We start from the raw sequence: 19,667 nt of genomic DNA on the forward strand, positions 1-19,667 counted from the left end.
TTGGTCCTGGTTTCATCTAATCTATGTATTGTTTCTTGTATACACCTACATGCAGGATATTCATTTGCTGGCACAAGATATAACTGAGGAAATAGTGAAAGAGCAAAGTTTTGAACTCATCCAAGCTGCTACTGCCTACATCTCTGCTGCCAGAGGGTAAGGTTACTTCCCCTAACCTCCCCCCAATTCATCTGTAAATAGTCTTAAAGGTTTTTGTAGTCTTAAAAGTTTTGCAATACTCATTTTTTATTTCTGTGGCAACAAGTACATTTGTGGTGCTTGTTAACCTTTTCAGCTAAATAAATCTGAAATCTACAGGAGATTTAATTTAAGAAATGACCCATAGAAATATTCTGACCTTTTGATGATAAACTGGCAGTGCTGATTTTTCTTTTGTCCTGCTCTACCTTTCAAGTCATTAAATGGGAAAGAATAATTGGCCACTCTGTACCGGCTGTTTATACGTTACATAAGGAATAAGTACAACATTTTAGCTTTAGTCTTATGTTTGGCACCAACGATCATTTTTGTACATTTCTCTGTATGTTTTTACAACATTGTTCCAAGACCATTTTTCTTTCTCTGTAGGGCAGCAGTCCCTATTGCTGACACACTGCTCACAGATGTGATTTCTGAGATCTCACACAGAGTAGCAGTGGAAGAAGTGAGCTCTGAGAAGCAAAGAGTGAAGGAAGAGAAGCTCAAAAAGGCAGAAGAAGCAAGGTAAGAAAGGCAATGGTAGTGGCATATGCTAGTGCATGATGACAAAAGACAGATACTGTGGCACAAGATCTAAGCAAAAAGCAGAATCCTTGTTTAAAAATCCCTGTTTAAAAATGAATCGGGAAACCAAAACTTGTCTGCCCTGTTTTGTACTGCTTATTAACATATTATTATTTTCCAGTGCTGAAGTTTTACATGTATAAACCTTCATTTCCTAGGACACTGGTAGTAAGGGTTCCCCAACAGCGAGAGCACCTGTGCTCTGCTAGTGTATACTCTGCCTGTGCTTATTGCTCAGCTAGTGTGTGGTCTGTCTGTCTTATTGCTCTGCTAGTTTATGCTCTTCCTGTGCTTATTAGTGTTTAAGTACAAAATCTCTGTAGTCATTTTGTTCTGCTTTTCAGGCTAAAACAAGAGAGGGAAAAGCTACTAGACCAAATCAGCCTGTCTCAGTGCAAAGATCTATTAAAGGAGGTTTTAACTGACAGTATCTACAATATTTCAGCTGAAGAGCTTAAGTAAGTCACTAATTCCTGGCACTTGTGACAAGCCTGAAATGCCTTTGTTTCCCATTCAGCACTCATCTTCTGGTTCATGTATTGCAGGCATGCTGTGCAGCTAGACAAAAATGCACGCATCTCTCGCTGCTCTGAAAAGGTATGTGATGAGTATCTGAGTCAGTTCTTGGAAGTGGAGATTTTTGAGTTAGCACGAGATTCCCTTCATGAGATGCAGTACTACAGCAAGTACCTTCAGAGGTGGGAAATATATTTATATATTTCAGCTATCCATGAGTGTCATGTGCATAGCATAGATGGCATATATATTTTTGTTTTTCCCTTTTATCAGATGGAGGGAAGTGTTGGCTGTGCGTAAAAAGCTAAGGCGGCAAATGCGAGGTTTCCCAGCCGCACCTGGTTCTGTAAGCCGCAATGATAAACTGAAAGCCTTACTTCCCAGCGCTGCTTTACATGGTGCCCATCTGGGCTTTGCAAAAGGTTTCCTGAACCTGGGACATGCTGGGAAAATAGGGGTATCTTTTACAAGGTAAACACAACAATTCTAGATTGATCTCTTTGTTGTTCTGCATTTTTAAAGTGTTTAATAGGGAACTGCAGCACAGTTAATTGTAGTGGTATATTATATGTCCATTGAGTTCTTTAGCAGTGCCCCATGCCAAGATATTCACCATCTAAGCCTGCTAATTTGAATTTGAAAATTTGAGTTTGAATTTTATTTTATTTTTTTTTTAGTTTTCACCAGAGCAGGGAGAAGATATTTCACCAGATGAAAGTTCAGCATTTTTTCCAGAAGTTGTTATGGTCAGTACCAAGAATTTTTCATCCAACTGAGTTGTCAGCTGGTCATTCAGGTCAATGTAACCAATATATTGTAGCTTCATATCTTATTTCTGCAGTCTGCATAACAATCCCTCTGCTTTCTCCAGTGATGCTGCTTGGACACCTCTACAGCTACCATCTCTGATAGCCCAGAATCTAGAATCATGGAAGGACTGTATATTTTGGAAGTTGGTACTACTACTGCCAGAAACCTCAGAGATACCTGAACCAAGCAGGTAAGTATACCATATGAATAAACCTGGACGAGTGGTCTGGTGTCGCATGTATTGTATAATAAGGGTATGATTTTGAGTTTAAAGTTCCCTGCAAATCTACTCTTTTTTTTTTTGTTTTTGCTTCCTCGTTCCCTTATTTTTGAAACCAAAAATATATAAAAAAAAAAAAAAAAAATCTTTTAAATGTTATCACAAGTTTCCCAACATTATTTAGACTTCCATTCTGTGTCCTAGTATTCTTTCAGAGTGGTTAAAGGCCAAGTTCTCCTGGACAGGTGGTCAGACTTCAGATACAGAGCAGCAAAGCGTAGACACGCTGGTACTCTACAGCTCTCTTGAATCTCAGAATGGCCGCCCTGTGCGTGTTAATGTGTGTGTCAAGGTAAATCCTTGTTTTCAGTTATTCTGCAATAATTTGTCACTCTGTTTTTATCACAGTTATTAACACATTCCTCAAAAATAAAATTGCCTTTGTTCTAGGTGGCACAGGGCCCACTAACAACCTCAGAGATGGAGCAAGTGGAAACAAAGAGAGATCTATTAGGGACCAGTGGCCTTATCCTTCTATTGCCACCTGTAGATGACAGTATTGAGGATGATGTGTATTGGCTGTCTGCCTTATTGCAGCTCAAGCAACTACTTCAGGCCAAGCCGTTCCAGCCTCCAATTCCCCTTGGAGTGCTGGTTCCAGCATTTGGGATGAACACTATGACTAAAGTGGAAGAAGGTTAGTGTGTGTTTCAGAGCTCATATAAGCATAGGCATAAAAGGCATTTAAGCCTGAATTGCACCAACATGTCACACTCTCTTCCGTTCCAGTGTGTTTGTACATCTACACAAATTTAGATTAAGTTATTTTTCCCTTTCTTTTGTGTTTTTTAGGCCTAAACCTTGCAGATTTAGTCTCAAATGGTCTCATTTCAGAGTATGAGATTTTCCCTCTCTCTGGTTCTTTAGATGACTTGCAAGGTACCGAACAGGTATGTGACAAAGCTTCAAGGCTGCCTTCATTTAAAAATAGTAACAAGTGTGGTTTTGTGCTGTTGGGGTGCCCAAATGGCAGGCACCCCCCAGTGATTAAAATCGTTTACCTGAGAACCTGGGCTGGTTTCCTGAAAACTGCAGCAGCACCCGGTACTACTGTAGAAGCTCAATTTTCTTTATGTTCTTGGATCTGCTCTGCAGCCCAAGTGCATACATGAGTGAATACGCACCTAGACTAAGATTTATAGAGAATCCTGGAACAAGAAGATGGGGGTCCTGGCATTCCTAATGTAGTAATCCTGGTTCAGTGAACAGGAGCACCAGCCCAGGGTCACAGGTAAACAATTAGTCACTGGGGATGACCTAAAGTTTGGCACCCCCAGTTATTATATGTTTCTTTATGCTTTTAAAGCAAACAAACATATTATTGGTCACTATAGGTTACTGCTCCTGGACAAATGATGTGCCTTTTTATTAAATATGGGCGTTTAACACTACATTCCTTAGCAGTGTCCATTTTTCTATTTTACTTTTCTTTTCACTGATGGACATGATTTCTGTATCTTTTAGGTCACCAGTGCTGTACAGTTTCTACTCTCCAGCTGCCCTCATACCTTGGAATTATGCTCCCTTCCCTTGCGCCAGTTTATAGAAGATGGCATATGTAGTGGATTTAGCGAGCCTTTTCATCGAGACATGTGGGAAAGAAAGAAGGCTCGTCTTCCCTCACAGGATCCTGCAGCAATAATTGATCTGTACAACAGTGTACTTGCTTTCTTAGCAAATGTTATTTCCTCTGAGCAGCTCTCTGATATCTCTTGGCCAGTAACTGAGTTCTCTTGTCCAAATGGCACTGCTGTACTGCCACATACTTCCTGGAACCACCCTGGGCATCTTGCCTGGCTAAAGAAGTCTGTACTATCCTTTCAGATTCCACAGATGGACAAACCTCCCCAAGGAGGTGAGATGTAGATGGTTGAAAAAGAAAAATAGTGGGTGGAACAAGAACATAAAGGGTCACAATACCAAAAATGTTCCTGTAAATTTTACTTAGCAAAGGGGGTTACATTTTCTGAAGTTATGACATGTCTCTGTACAGACTACAAGTAAACGTGGTACTGTGTATGTTGTGCATGGAGTTTTCAAAGATATCAATTTTTGGATTCTTATGCCATCCAGTTAATAGACCACACTTTGTTATTGTAATGAAGTAATAACACTAAGTAGGGTATGGGAAAAGTAGGCAGGCATTTACTCTGGAACAGGAGGTCTCTCTTCCCTGGAGGGACAGACCAATCTCTTTGACTGGCTAATTGTATCTTGCATATCATTTGTAACACTATTCCTCACACCTTGGTGAGTGCTACTTTGACCATATAACTTACATAAAATGTAAATTCATGAATACATACATAAATACATGAAATATATGTAGATGATGAAAAAAATAGACATACAAGACTGAAGCTACAAGCTAAGCTAGTAGTAAATGTATTGTATAATTAGTATCTAAGTATAGATGTTATAAAAATTTTGCACTCTGTGTGTCCATTTGCTTCTGAGACAGAAGCAGCTACATACATAGATACATACATACACACATACATAAATGCATCTTTCACTTGTAACACATTTTAATATTTTGTTTTCATAAACTTTAACCTCTCAGCTCCCTGGCTTCCTGTCTGCTCTATGATTCTGGAGTACATTGATCAGATCTGTCGATGTAAGCAGGGGCTCCCAGTCTTGCTCTCTGAGGTGCAGATCCTTCTTAGACATGCATATGATAAACTGCATACAAATGCAGGTGGCAGATACTCGGAGGAGTTTCCTGCAGAAGAATTTCCATGGGATGATTTATTAAACCTGTGTATCAACCACAAGCTTCGAGACTGGGATCCATCAGTGAACTCTGAATACTCGGGTATGTTTCCCCAAGTCTGGATTCTATGCCTACATCCTGTTTTTATGTCAAAACTGAACGAATAATGGTTTTGCTTTCATAAAGCTGGTTTCTAGGCCATCACCACAACAAACCTTATCGAGAACTTTTGGGTGATTAGATGGCAGTTTATACCAGTCTTAAGGAATTATATTAATGATGCAAAAAGTGCACAATTAGGGGGCGGGTAGCTCAATCTCCGTGTGTTTACTTTAGCTGATACTTTTAAATTAGGCAGTGTAATCAGCACCAGTATTAATGTAGCTTGAGTCAAAGCTACTGCTCATAAGACCTGAACTAAGGATGCCTGCTAATATGTTAGAGGGAGGAACCACATCCTGGATTCATTTTGGGATTCAGCTAAAGCCAGGATTCGGCTGTGCCTGGCCGAACTGTATCTGAACCCTTAAAATCATATAACTTTTGGTCAAATCTACAAAGAAATCTGAAAAAAATTGCTGCGCTCTGTTCTCTGTAAACATTCCGTACCCTAATTTGCATGTGCAAATTCGACTTTAGATTCAGTTCAGGCTTCAGCCAAATCCAAACTAGTAAATTTGATGCAATACATTGGGATATTTTATTTATTTATTTTTAAGAGCAAATTAGGATTTACAGTCCTATGGTATTTGACCAGGTCTTTGGTAAAAGGTTAACATTGATCTCTATATCAAGAATGAAAAGCTTGCAACATCTTCCCAGCAGTGAATTTTGTCCACCATAGGATACGGTTTGTGGTTAATGAAGAAAAACATGGTTTGGTTAAAGATGTAAATACACTGACAGATTCTGATAATATGTCTGTTTTAGGTTCTCTTGAAGACATTCATGTCTATTTCTTGCAAGATGATCTGAGAAATCTGAGTCCTTCAAATTTATGGGAAAGAGCTCGGATGAGCACACACACAGATGCGCAAGAGACTTATGATGGGTGAGTCATTTTCTGTGTATCATGTTTTCCATCACTCACATCTTTAAGGTGTTCCTGAAAAAAACAAAACTTTGTGCGCCTCTTGTTTTAATTTGTTTTAACTTGTTGGTATGATGCCAAGTCAGCTGAATTGTATTTTCCCCCCCATAAGTCGATCTTACAGGCAACGTCTTCCCACACAAAAGACAAAAATGTTGGCTTCAATTCGTGTGAGCCCTGAGCAAAACCTGGAAAATGAAGAGTTAGGAGCCGAGTTCAAGCACATAAATAAGCTCAGGTTGCAGCTCAAACAGTCATTGGAGGCTGAGAGGGAAGAGAGCAAAGGGTAAGTGTTAAAGGAACATTATTTTTAATGTATATATTAATAGTGAAGTGGCAGCTAATGACCCAAGAAAATATATGCTTATAATACTAAGGCATAGGGCCAGTGTGTTTTTTTTTTTTTTTTTTTTTTTCAAAATGCATTTTTAGCTTAACTTTAAGGGCAAGGGCACACTAAGCGTATGCCCCACTTCTCCCTGCCTGCAGACAAAGTGAAGAGGGCATATACCTAGTGTGCTCTTGCCATTAGTCTCATTAATCCCACCATCTAACTACTAGGGTCCATTGGAGTGACGTTATATTCATCTTCAGCAAAGCAAATGCAAATTGTGATGTCACAGCTTACAGGAAGCAAATTAAAACATTTTCATACAAAAGTGCAGCATGGGTTTGCTCCAAGTAAAGTGAAATAGGCAGGTTGGGGCAGGAGCAACTGACTAAAACTTAAGCTGCTGTTTGTGGGAATCAGAATCATAGCCTTAAACTGAACGGATGTTTTCTTGGACCTTACAATTGCTCATTAATGCTTACATAGTTTACTTGCAGATGTTTATGTGAAATGTGTGTGGATATGGCTGGAGTGAGAACTTTAACTGTATGTATAAGCTTGGGGCGCTACGACTGTTAAAGGCATCCAACTATGCCAAGCCTACATGGGACAAAGGGGTCTCACTAACTGCCTGGCTCGGCTCTGCCCCACAGTATTATTAGTGTTTATATGGTAGTAGACTTGTCAAAAGTATAACAACAAGGCAAGCTGGAATGGAATATGCCAGAAAAAGATTAGGTTTTGCAAATGGATAAACAGAAAATGATGTTGTTATAGCTCTCCCGAGTAGACTTTTGATATTACTGCTCTGTCCAGAAGATTTACTTTAAATAAGATAAATATAATAATGTTGCTTGTGGTTTTATTTTTTTTTAATTTAGGTGTAAGGAGAAACTGCAGAAGTTTCTTGAAGAAGAAGCTCTGGAAACATCTGCGTCACCTCTTCTCCCTATGTACCTTCCGGAAGCCTTACTCAGGCCCCAAGAGAAACCAACAAATCGGTCACACAGTGGTGTTCATTCCTCCCCGCTGCATATGTCTCTGGAGACTGCTCTATACATTTCTTCCCCACAAAGGCCTGTGGAACACAACATGTCTTCTTCCCCCCTACAAAGGGCTCCAATAAAAACCCCACAACTGAGATCTACAGAGAATATCATTCACGCTGCCTCCCAAGATTCATCTCTAAGTGAGAGCCTCTCTGCGTCACCTTTGCGTCCCTCTCTTACAGACAAATTGAATGAGCTGCGTAGACTCATTAATGCAAATCGGCAGGAAAACTCTGCTTTAGAACTGCACTTAAACACCCTGTTGGATGTGGGTAAATCCTGTGATGCAGCAGAACATCATCTTGTCTGAGGCTTGCAGAGAACTTGTGAACTCATTCAACAACATGGAAAAACCCTTCACATAGAGTTACAGGTCACAGCAAGCTATGCGAACACAGAATAAAATTTTTAAAGTTGATTTTCTGTTTGTCATGATCTCGTGCAGTAAAGTGTGCAGTTCACAGGTCTCTAATAACCAGGATGGAGTATTCTTTTCCTTATACAGCACTTAGACTCCTGCTTAAGTGGACCAGTGAAAGTATCAGGAAGCTTTTTAGGGCTTAACAAGAGAACCTGACATTAAGGCCCCACTCTGCATTAGATGTTCACAGTAATACATGTAATAGATGTCACAGATACCTATGGAGAAATAAGAAAGGTTTGGTCTCACTGGGCAACCCTGTGATAGGTCTGGCCCTGGACAACTTCTGGTCTGAATATAAAAATAGCTTTGCTCCTTGGTTCTTAAAGTGACTATGATGGAAGTTGGCTAAATGTTACTTTTACCTTTAAAAGAAGCCTGTTCAGTTAAACATTTCAGTTTGAGTGCAGATTTTTTGGAATATTGTTTTCAATACAAAAGTCTAAACTGACCGTTGTGTCATGATTTTGGTAAGTTGCTTTGAGTCATGGAAAATATGTCCAGTAGAGACATTAAAGCTGGCAGCAGATGTAACCAGCTGTTCCATTTACACTTAAAGGGGAAGGAAAAGCAATCCTTTAGTAGTACCCCAGGCCAGTGCAGTTTTCACCATACAGGAGCAATGGCCCAGCATCTAAAATAACAATTACAATCACCCCCAGTCATTATGCCTTTCCTTCTCCTTTAATTACTTTTTTCTTTAAAACCAAAGCAGAAGTGAAGATGTGTGATATCTAATTTGGTGTATAAATGGAAAATATAGAATTTTTTGCAGTATGTGCATTCTAAATGTACTTCTTTTTGTTCTTTTAATATTAAAATCATTAAAATGTTGACACAAATCCGCTGCTTGTGTTAATTGCTGAAATAAACATTCAATAATTCCAAGCCACCAAGAGTTAAGAGGTAAGGAAAGATCTCCCAAGATGCTTCCACATAATAAATCACACAGAAAAGTATTGTAAATTGTGTATATAGAGGTATAGGCACCTGATAGCAGCCCCTTCAGTTTGCATTGAAATGCAGATTTTTTTTTTAGCTGTCGCAGCTGCAGTTGAAAAATAACTGGTGGACTGAAGCTACACATCTTAGTTCTTTCCATGTAAGAGGAGTTAAAAGCACAAAGGTTTATTTAGTAACTGCATGTTAAAAGAACGGTATCACCAGAAAATGAAAGTGATTTAAAGAGGACCTGTCACCCTAAGAAATAATTTGAAATTATTTTCTATTGTGTTTAAGTAAAATATACTTCACTTACACTATATAAATAATATAAATCTGGTTTCCTTCAGTCCAGGAATTACACAATCACAGCAAATAGGCAGGTGCCATTTTGTGGACACTGTTATTTAGGCAAGCTTTGTATCACCCCAAAATCTTGTGTATGTGTCAGAATGGGGGTCAGATGCCCAGGCCCATGCACTGGTTACACAATTAGATGGTGAGGAGGAAGGGGAAAGTGAGAGCTGAATTGAAAGTTAAAGTAATTGTCTGCCCCGCCTTTATGCTAAGGCATAGAGGCGGGGCAGGCAATATATGATTGACAGCTGGGATTTTTAAATGCCTTTTATAATGGGTTTGGATGTGTTCATATAGAAATGAATTTGGGTTTCTTGTTTAATTTGAAAAGTACTTTTATTATACAGCTTTTTATGTCTGGGTGACAGGTCCACTTTAAAGTAAATGTAATGTAATAATGTAATGTTGGCCTCAACTGGTAAAAGTTGTGTTGCTCCAGTAACAATACTATGGTTTGTATAAACCAAGCTGCTGTGTTGCCATGGGGGCAGCCATTCAGTCTGAAAAAGGCACAGGTTACATAGCAGATAACAGATGAGCTCGTAAAACACCATTGTAATTTATTACAGAGCTTATCTGCTAATGGAATCTGTGCCTTTTCCTCTTTTTAAACTTAAATGGCTGCCCCTGTGGCTATCTATATATTATATAACTATAATCTTTCCAAAGCAAACACAGCAGTTTAACCAGTGCAGGGCAACTGTACTTTATATTTTAATTTATTGTTATTTTTATTTTGGTGTAAAAGTCACCACACTCTGCCCATGTATGGGGCCCTCAAAGGGGCCTACCTGATTGATATATGGGCAAAATAGAAATTCACTGTCCCTTTAAAGGGAACCATTTCAAGTCATCAAGGTTCCAGTAAATGGAGGGCAATTCGAATTCAGGCCTGGATAATTATTACCTTAATGACATGAGGTTCTAAAGTGGTGATGTTCAGGTGACAGCCAGAAGATCAATGTAACATCCCATAGTTAGGTCCCCAGCATCATATCTATTTAAAAGGGGATCCCGTTCTCAGCCTGAAAACTATAGGCCTGTTAGTCAGACATCAGTAGTAGGAAAACTTTTGGAAGGGGTAATAAGGGATAGGGTACTTGAATACATTGCAGTTCACAATACTATTAGTTTGTGCCAGCATGGTTTTATGCGTAACAGATCTTGCCAGACTAATTTAGTCGCCTTTTATGAGGAGGTGAGTAGGAACCTCGATGCTGGAATGGCAGTTGATGTCATCTACTTGGACTTTGCTAAAGCGTTTGATATAGTACCTCACAGAAGGTTAATGATCAAATTAAGGAATATTGGCCTAGAACATAATATTTCTAATTGGATAGGGAACTGGCTGAAGGATAGAGTACAAAGAGTGGTGGTAAATGGAACATTTTCTAATTGGACCAGTGTGGTTAGTGGAGTACCGCAGGGGTCAGTCCTTGGTCCTTTGCATTTTAAATTGTTTATTAATGACCTGGAGGTGGGCATAGACAGTACTGTTTCTATTTTTGCTGATGTCACAAAATTGTGCAAAACTATAAGTTCCATGCAGGATGCTGCCGCTTTGCAGAGCGATTTGACAAAATTAGAAAACTGGGCAGCAAACTGGAAAATGAGGTTCAATGTTGATAAGTGCAAAGTTATGCACTTTGGTAGAAATAATATAAACGCAAACTATCTACTGAATGGTAGTGTGTTGGGGGTTTCCTTAATGGAGAAGGATCTAGGGGTTTTCGTTGATAACAAGTTGTCTAATGCCAGGCAGTGTCATTCTGTGGCTACTACAGCAAATAAAGTGCTGTCTTGTATAAAAAGGGCATTGACTCAAGGGATGAAAACATAATTTTGCCTCTTTATAGGTCCCTGGTAAGGCCTCACCTTGAGTATGCGGTGCAGTTTTGGGCTCCAGTCCTTAAGAAGGATATTAATGAGCTGGAGAGAGTGCAGAGACTTGCAACTAAACTGGTTAAGGGGATGGAAGATTTAAACTATGAGGTGAGACTGTCGAGGTTGAGGTTATTTTCTCTGGAAAAGAGGCGCTTGCGAGGGGACATGATTACTCTGTACAAGTACATTAGAGGGGATTATAGGCAGATGGGGGATGTTCTTTTTTCCCATAAAAACAATCAACGCACCAGAGGCCCCCCCCCCTTTAGATTAGAGGAACGGAGCTTCCATTTGAAGCAGCGTAGGTGGTTTTTCACGGTGAGGGCAGTGAGGTTGGGGAATGCCCTTCCTAGTGATGTGGTAATGGCAGATTCTGTTAATGCCTTTAAGAGGGGCCTGGATGAGTTCTTGAACAAGCAGAATATCCAAGGCTATTGTGATACTAATATCTACAGTTAGTACTAGTGGTTGTATATATAGTTTATGTATGTGAGTGTGTAGATTGGTAGGTGTGGGTTAGGTGTGCTGGGGTTACTTGGAATGGTTGAACTTGATGGACACTGGTCTTTTTTCAACCCTATGTAACTATATCTGTGGTAATCAGGGGGCAGTTCTTTGTGGCCTGGTCTAAAGTTGCAGAAATTTGCACTTGTTGGTGAATGGTGGCCAAGTTGCACTTTTCAAGTACTGTATATACTCAAGTATAAGCCTAGTTTTTCAGCACCCAAAATGTGCTGAAAAAGTCGCCCTCGGTTATACTCGAGTCGGGTGCCATGGGTCATGGCTGCCCGCAACCAGACCCTCCAGTGCCCTGGCCCGCTCCCAAATTAATCTTCATTTACCATCCTCACCTGTCCCATTCTGCACTAGACATTGCACTTTATATTCTATATAAACTATATATAGTTTTAAAGGATTTTACCTCTTTGTGTTTTAGCTGGGTTGCTGATTGAGCTAAGGGGGTAGTACTCTTAAGGTATCATTGTTGATACCATATTGTTTTTGTTGACCCTTTTCTCCACTTACAGAGCTAGTTTACTTTTTTTCTTAAAAACATATACCCCACTGATGCATCATTTAATGTAATTTCATTGGTATTTATTTTGATTATTGAAACTTTGCAGTAGCTGCTGCAATTCCCACCCTAGGCTTATACTCGAGTCCAGTTTTCTTATGTAAAATTAGGTACCTCGGTTTATATTCGGATCGGCTTATACTCGAGTATATATGGTAATGGATGATATTATGGTTGTCCTTCTGCACGGCCCCCTGTACAAACTATATAAGCTATGTCACTGACCATCAAGTTACAGAATGGCAGGTACTGTAAAGTTTCTTGTTTGCCCTATTTGCCCTATGGGAAACGCAATCCTACTCACAACTGTAAGTTTTGCCCTTTATGTAACCCAAAGAAAAAAAGCATATATATATACTTCTGCCATAATCAGCTGTGCCCCTTTATACTGTATTGGTTCCCTTAATGGTTTCCCCCACAGTTTGGGGAATCCGTAATACAGGGGGAATAAAATAAAGCATATTGCAAATCACCAAGAATTTCTTGATTATATTAAGTAAGTTCAATCATCAAGTCTTTAATACTGCAAAATGCAGACTTTATTTATGAACATAATGTCACAGGATGGGGTAAAAGCATATAAATGGATAAAGTTAATAAACAGTATAAAGCAGTATTAGTGCTAGTGTTGGTGCATTACCTGCATGTTACGCTATGTGGATTATACTGTACAGGTGGAAGCGCCCCCATCCCCAGAGGTACTTTGCATATGACGGGGGGAGATCTGTGCCATTAAGCCTAACTTAATAAAATATATATAATGCTATCAGCACTGTCATAATTTACAGGAAATTTAATCCGTTTAAATCAGATTTTAAGTAAAAGATAATCAGTATAGATACTTAAAGCTACAAGTAATGTAGCATATTGATCTTTTAGGGGGCCAAAGGATGTCGCCCCTGTATTCCAGGGGTTATATGTAATATTGAATTTGCACAGCTCTGCCTGCTGCCCCAGTCATTTGCCTAGAGCCCAAAGGTTAGGGAAAGTATTTGTACCTTCAACACAAATGGAATATAAAAATAAAGATATACTAACACTTAAATACAGGTCCTTTTCAAAAAATTAGCATATTGTGATAAAGTTCATTATTTTCTGTAATGTACTGATAAACATTAGACTTTCATATATTTTAGATTCATTACACACAACTGAAGTAGTTCAAGCCTTTTCTTGTTTTAATATTGATGATTGTGGCATACAGCTCATGAAAACCCAAAATTCCTATCTCAAAAAATTAGCATATTTCATCCGACCAATAAAAGAAAAGTGTTTTTAATACAAAAAAAGTCAACCTTCAAATAATTATGTTCAGTTATGCACTCAATACTTGGTCGGGAATCCTTTTGCAGAAATGACTGCTTCAATGTGGCGTGGCATGGAGGCAATCAGCCTGTGGCACTGCTCAGGTGTTATGGAGGCCCAGGATGCTTCAATAGCGGCCTTAAGCTCATCCAGAGTGTTGGGTCTTGTGTCTCTCAACTTTCTCTTCACAATATCCCACAGATTCTCTATGGGGTTCAGGTCAGGAGAGTTGGCAGGCCAATTGAGCACAGTAATACCATGGTCAGTAAACCATTTACCAGTGGTTTTGGCACTGTGAGCAGGTGCCAGGTTGTGCTGAAAAATGAAATCTTCATCTCCATAAAGCTTTTCAGCAGATGGAAGCATGAAGTGCTCCAAAATCTCCTGATAGCTAGCTGCATTGACCAGCAGCTGACATGGCACCCCAGACCATCACTGACTGTGGGTACTTGACACTGGACTTCAGGCATTTTGGTATTTCCCTCTCCCCAGTCTTCCTCCAGACTCTGGCACCTTGATTTCCGAATGACATACTTTGGACCACTGAGCAACAGTCCAGTGCTGCTTCTCTGTAGCCCAGGTCAGGCGCTTCTGCCGCTGTTTCTGGTTCAAAAGTGGCTTGACCTGGGGAATGCAGCACCTGTAGCCCATTTCCTGCACGCGCCTGTACACAGTGGCTCTGGATGTTTCTACTCCAGACTCAGTCCACTGCTTCCGCAGGTCCCCCAAGGTCAGGAATCGGTCCTTCTCCACAATCTTCCTCAGGACCCAGTCACCTCTTCTCGTTGTGCAGCGTTTTCTGCCACACTTTTTCCTTCCCACAGACTTCCCACTGAGGTGCCTTGATACAGCACTCTGGGAACAGCCTATTTGTTCAGAAATTTCTTTCTGTGTCTTACCCTCTTGCTTGAGGGTGTCAATGATGGCCTTCTGGACAGCAGTCAGGTTGGCAGTCTTACCCATGATTGCGGTTTTGAGTAATGAACCAGGCTGGGAGTTTCTAAAAGCCTCAGGAATCTTTTTAAGGTTTTTAGAGTTAATTAGTTGATTCAGATGATTAGGTTAATAGCTTGTTTAGAGAACCTTTTCATGATATGCTAATTTTTTGAGATAGGAATTTTGGGTTTTCATGAGCTGTATGCCACAATCATCAATATTAAAACAAGAAAAGGCTTGAACTACTTCAGTTGTGTGTAATGAATCTAAAATATATGAAAGTCTAATGTTTATCAGTACATTACAGAAAATAATGAACTTTATCACAATATGCTAATTTTTTGAAAAGGACCTGTATATGGTAGCAAATATTGGTATCCAAATCAATTTATAATAGAGACCTACATATGTAATACAGAGTAAACGACAAATAATTGCATCGCATTGAACTGTTCTATTTTCTAGATGTAAAGTTTAAATTGAAATACTTTTGTTTTCAGCTGTGGTGTTTTCCTGTAGTAGTTCAGAAAGCCAGGTTACCCGCTCTATATTCTCTTACAGTGTGATGCATTAGCAGTCCCTGCTTCTGGTATAATAATCAACAGCAATAACTTTTGGAAAGCTTAACTGCCCCTGACAAACTGGTACTTTTAAAAAAGACTTTGATAAATGCACTGATTCATTAAAGGGGCGGTTCTCTTTCGGGTTTTACTATCTTCCAGCATGGACTATTCTTAGCAACTTTTCAGCTGGTCTTCATTTTTTATTTTGTATAGTTTTTGAATTATTTGCTTCTTCTGCTTCTTTCCAGTCTTCAACTGGGGGTCACTGACCCAGGAAGAGTCTATTTCAGGTATAGGACCTGTGATCCAGAATGCTCGGGACCTGTGGCTTTCTGGATAAGGGATTCCATACCTGTACAACTATTGAGGCTAACATGTTATTGTTATTGCTACTTTTAATTACTCATTTTCCATTTAGGCAATCTCTTATTCATATTCCTGTCTCTCTTTCAAACCACTGGCTGGTTGCTAGGTCACATTGTACCCTAGCCACCAGATAGCTGCTGAATTTCCAAACTGGAGAGCTGCTGAGCTAAATAAAAACTAACTAATTCAAAAACCACAAATAATATAAAATGAAGAACAGTTGTGAGTTGTTTCAGAACAGCATTTTCTACATCATACTTAAAGCTAATGTAAAGGTGAACTACCCCTTTAAGCACTTCCCGGAATGTCAGGAAATTTTTCCAGGAAAGATTTACTTGATTAATTAAATTAATATCCAGCTGCTAGGATTTCCCAGTTCAAAATATAGAGATAAAAGGGATTTTATATATATACAGACATTATATACTGAGATTGGTGTAAAGTTAAAGGAGTAGTTCACTTTTAAATTAAGTTTAAGTATAATGTAGAGAGTGCTATTATAAGATTATTTGCAATTGGTCTTCTTTTTTTTTTATTATTTGTGGTTTTTGGATGATTTACCTTTTGTTCAGCAGCTCTCCAGGTTGGAATTTCAGAAGTTATCTGGTTGCTAGGGCCTAATTTAACCTAGCAACCAGGCAGTGGTTTTAAAGAGCGACAGGAATCAAAATAGAGGAGGACCTAAATAAAAATATGGGTAATAAAAAGTAACGATGACAATAAAATTGTAGCCTCACAAAGCAATCGTTTTTTAGCTGCTAGGGTCGGTGACCCCCAGCTGAAAGCTGGAAAGAGTCAGTAGAAGAGAGCGAATAATTCAAAAACTATAAAATATAAAAAATGAGAACAAATTGCAAAGTTGTCAGGAAAAGGATATAGTATAACATACTAAAAGTTAGACTGAAGGTGAACCACCCCTTTAACCTTTATATTTACCAACTCCACAGTTATAAGTGCTGAGCTCTAAGGGGTACAAAATTGCACCCCTTAGGGTCTGTCAGCAGAGCACTAGCAACAGTATGATAAGTGGTGCATTTAGTTGAACAGTAACAGGAAAATCTAGCGCTTTCCTAGTCAATATCCCTTCTTTTATCTATTCAGTCCTGAATGGATATTTCATATTCTTGGGTCCTAGGACTTTTCTTTCTGCTTCTCTCTGCTGCAACAATGGCTCCAACCACAGTTACAGTTACAGTCAAAGTGATGACCAGCACAGTAACTGTCTCTGCCACACACAATCCTGTGTCTAAAGAAGTGAGGGGTCTTTCCCTTAGTTGCGGTGGCTCAGCACAACGAAGCTCTTTACTGTCCTGCAAGCTGAGCCTGTGCACTCCAGCCAGCTTCCCAAACACACGCTGAAGATCACAGTCACATTCCCAGGGATTTTGGGACAATAACATTATAGTCCCACGGGCTGGTAGGTTACACAGTGTCTGAAAACGGAGGTGGTGAAGCTGGTTTTGCTGTAAATTAAGGAAGGTTAGGGAATGGAGGGGGTTAAATAACATGGGTGGCAGCTCTTGGATTTGGTTCCCGGACAGGTCCAGGAGCTCTAGTCTTTGTAAGACAGAAAATTCATCACTTTGTAAACTCTTCAATAAGTTGTTTTGGAGCTGGAGATGACGTAGCTTGGTTAAAGGTCTCAGGACTCCAGGTTGAAGGCTGGTAATTAGGTTTCCTTGCAGGTCCAGGTATTCCAGGTTATGTAGGTGCTGTAAGCATAGTTCAGAAAGAGTGTGGAGCAAATTGTAAGATAATATCAGGTGAATAAGTAAGTCCAGATCCTTGGAAAAACTCATACTGAGCACAGATATCCTATTTCTACTGAGATCCAGGATCTGTAGACTTTGAATCCCCATCCAGGATAAATCTCCTACTTCTTTGATTTTGTTCTGAGCCAACAATAATGTTTGGAGCCTCCATAGTTTGTTAAGAGAGGGAGAAGAGTTCAGAGAGCAGCCTGAGAGGTCCAAGAACTGTGTGTCCAGAGGAGGAAAGACTAGGAAGGATGATAGGTTCAACCCTGAACAGTTTACAAAAAATGATCTGGGCTCGCAGGAGCACCGAGAAGGACATAAGGAGAGTGCAGAGGCAGAAGATTGAGTAGGTACATTAAACAAAAAACAAATTAAAGCAGATAGATGGGGAAGGGAAAGGCAGAGTTTTGTGTGAGATGGAGCAGCACAGAAGGGCTGTTGGAAAAAGGAGACATGCATTGTGATCCTGTAAAAATAAAGCAGATTTATAATAGGATATATGTACAGTTTGCATTGCACTTTAGTGTTTTTTGTAACAAATACCAAAAGCTCTATACATGCTGCAATACCTCTGGAAATGTAAATAAATAAATAAATCTGTGTGTGGTTTGTGTTGCATACTTATTCTTCATATCTAAGCGTTATTTGGGAACTCACCTTGCTGAGCTGCTCCCTGTGCTTCTTTCTATTCTGGCTGGAGACAAAGTCTGTATGAGGGAGGTCAGGAGGTTGAGCTATTATCCTGCCCGGGGTGCTGATGTGTATGTAAGACAAGACCCAGACACTGAGATCCTGTGAATGGCACCCAGAGGAGTGACATTTACAAAGCTGTCAAAAAAGGTGTCATTAAATGCCACTGTATTTAAAGCAAAACTATACCTTCAGAATAAATACTTAACCACAAGAGACAGGTATGGGACCTGTTATCCAGAATGCGCGTGACCTGGGGTTTTCTGGATATGGGATCTTTCTGTAATTTGGATCTCAACAATTTAAGTCTGCTAAAAATCATTTAAATACTGAATAAACCCAATAGACTTTTTTGCCTCCAATAAGGATTAATTATATCTTAGTTGGGATCAATTACAAGGTACTGTTTTATTATTACAGAGAAAAAGGAAATAATGTTTAAAAATTAGAATTATTTGCTTATAATGGAGTTTATGGGAGATGGACTTTTACATCTTATTGTTAATATTTTTATTATCTTGATGTCAGTGATAATGCTTGTGTCTAATCAATACACCATTACTTTGAAAAAACATACCCATTAATACTGTATGGCAGCAGGATTAGCACTACACAGCAATAGAGGGGTAAATATTTCCTTCATTTGGGGAAGTCATCTCTCATTTGATTTCATTTTGAATTAATTTAATTTGAAAACATGAAATACCTGACTCTTGCTTCTCGCCATTGCTATGTTGGACAAATATAACTCCCCAGGCTTAAACCTGAGAACTAACATTTTGTGGGTAAAGTGTACAAAAAATTCCACTAAATAGTTTGATTTGGTGGTGACTTTTTTTTATTCCTGATCTCCTCCTAATAGGGGTATTTATAAATGTGAAGGATTTGTTTGGCTGTTCTAGAACGGAATAAATAATAATGAATTATACCACCCGATACTTTCCCTTATTGACTTTGCCTCTTGATTACGGAGGTCACATTGGCCCACATTTTCCGAGCTGTTACATATTAAAGGCTGATTTTTAATTTAGTAGTTATTCATTAATTGTTGAGCTTTTAAACTGCATAAATATACACATATATAAAAGGTATAAATTATAGTTCCCTTCACTTTTAAATATATTCAATATATTTTAAATGTACATTATAGACCAGCTCCCTCATCAGTATAGTATATTTACCTGACTAAAGACAGGGATGCTTCTAAAATTTTTACTTTAGAGAAACTTTTTATATTACACTGCATTTTATATTTTAAGCCCTTGCAAGCAGGGACCTCCTTACCTACATTGGTTTGTCAGTCATAAAGTACCATAGCCTTATGTACAGTTTTATAAATGTAACCCTTAAGGTTGCATTTACCAAATACTGAGATTAAATATTCTGCTGATTTAATTAAATTGGCAAGCTATTTGATACCTTGCCAGTAGGTGTCTAACTATATCTTTAGTTCATGTATCAAAAAACCCAGTCTGTGGGCAGGAGCACCCACTTAGTGCCAGTCAGAGTAGCCGAGCAGCCCAAAGCTGCAACAGGAGGTTAGCAGGTTAGTACCCTGGTTGTACACAGGTAGATGCCTGGCAACCCAAAATAGGGGCCTTAGTAATAAGGAGACCAGCAGACCTGGTTGGGTGAGACCATAAAGCAGTGATCCCCAACCAGTGGCTCGGGGGCAACATGTTGCTCACTAACCCCTTGGATGTTGCTCTCTGTGCCCCCAAAGCAGATAGTTATTTTTGGATTCCTGACTTGGTGGAAAATTTTGGTTGAAGACAGGATTTACTACCAAATAAAGC

At 39.2% G+C, this 19,667-nt stretch overlaps 1 protein-coding gene across 3 annotated transcripts in view; it reads left to right on the forward strand.

Annotated features, from left to right (window-relative positions):
* The window catches only part of mcm3ap (minichromosome maintenance complex component 3 associated protein), a 31,166-nt gene extending 22,328 nt beyond the window's left edge, over positions 1-8,838 (forward strand). For all 3 annotated transcript variants that reach the window (XM_004917891.2, XM_031893134.1, XM_004917892.4), the window contains 15 exons: positions 56-156; positions 589-723; positions 1,128-1,241; positions 1,329-1,481; positions 1,573-1,770; positions 1,977-2,045; positions 2,171-2,299; positions 2,534-2,681; positions 2,780-3,026; positions 3,182-3,279; positions 3,854-4,244; positions 4,953-5,207; positions 6,036-6,156; positions 6,308-6,481; positions 7,408-8,838. In XM_004917891.2, the coding sequence (XP_004917948.2) occupies positions 56-156; positions 589-723; positions 1,128-1,241; positions 1,329-1,481; positions 1,573-1,770; positions 1,977-2,045; positions 2,171-2,299; positions 2,534-2,681; positions 2,780-3,026; positions 3,182-3,279; positions 3,854-4,244; positions 4,953-5,207; positions 6,036-6,156; positions 6,308-6,481; positions 7,408-7,885 (2,811 nt within the window). In that variant the 3' untranslated portion in view covers positions 7,886-8,838. The remainder of the gene's footprint in view (positions 1-55; positions 157-588; positions 724-1,127; positions 1,242-1,328; positions 1,482-1,572; positions 1,771-1,976; positions 2,046-2,170; positions 2,300-2,533; positions 2,682-2,779; positions 3,027-3,181; positions 3,280-3,853; positions 4,245-4,952; positions 5,208-6,035; positions 6,157-6,307; positions 6,482-7,407) is intronic.
* The last annotated feature ends 10,829 nt before the right edge of the window (positions 8,839-19,667 follow it).

This window comes from Xenopus tropicalis, chromosome 9 (genome assembly GCF_000004195.4).
Source record: "Xenopus tropicalis strain Nigerian chromosome 9, UCB_Xtro_10.0, whole genome shotgun sequence".
Classification (NCBI taxonomy): Eukaryota; Metazoa; Chordata; class Amphibia; order Anura; family Pipidae; genus Xenopus; species Xenopus tropicalis.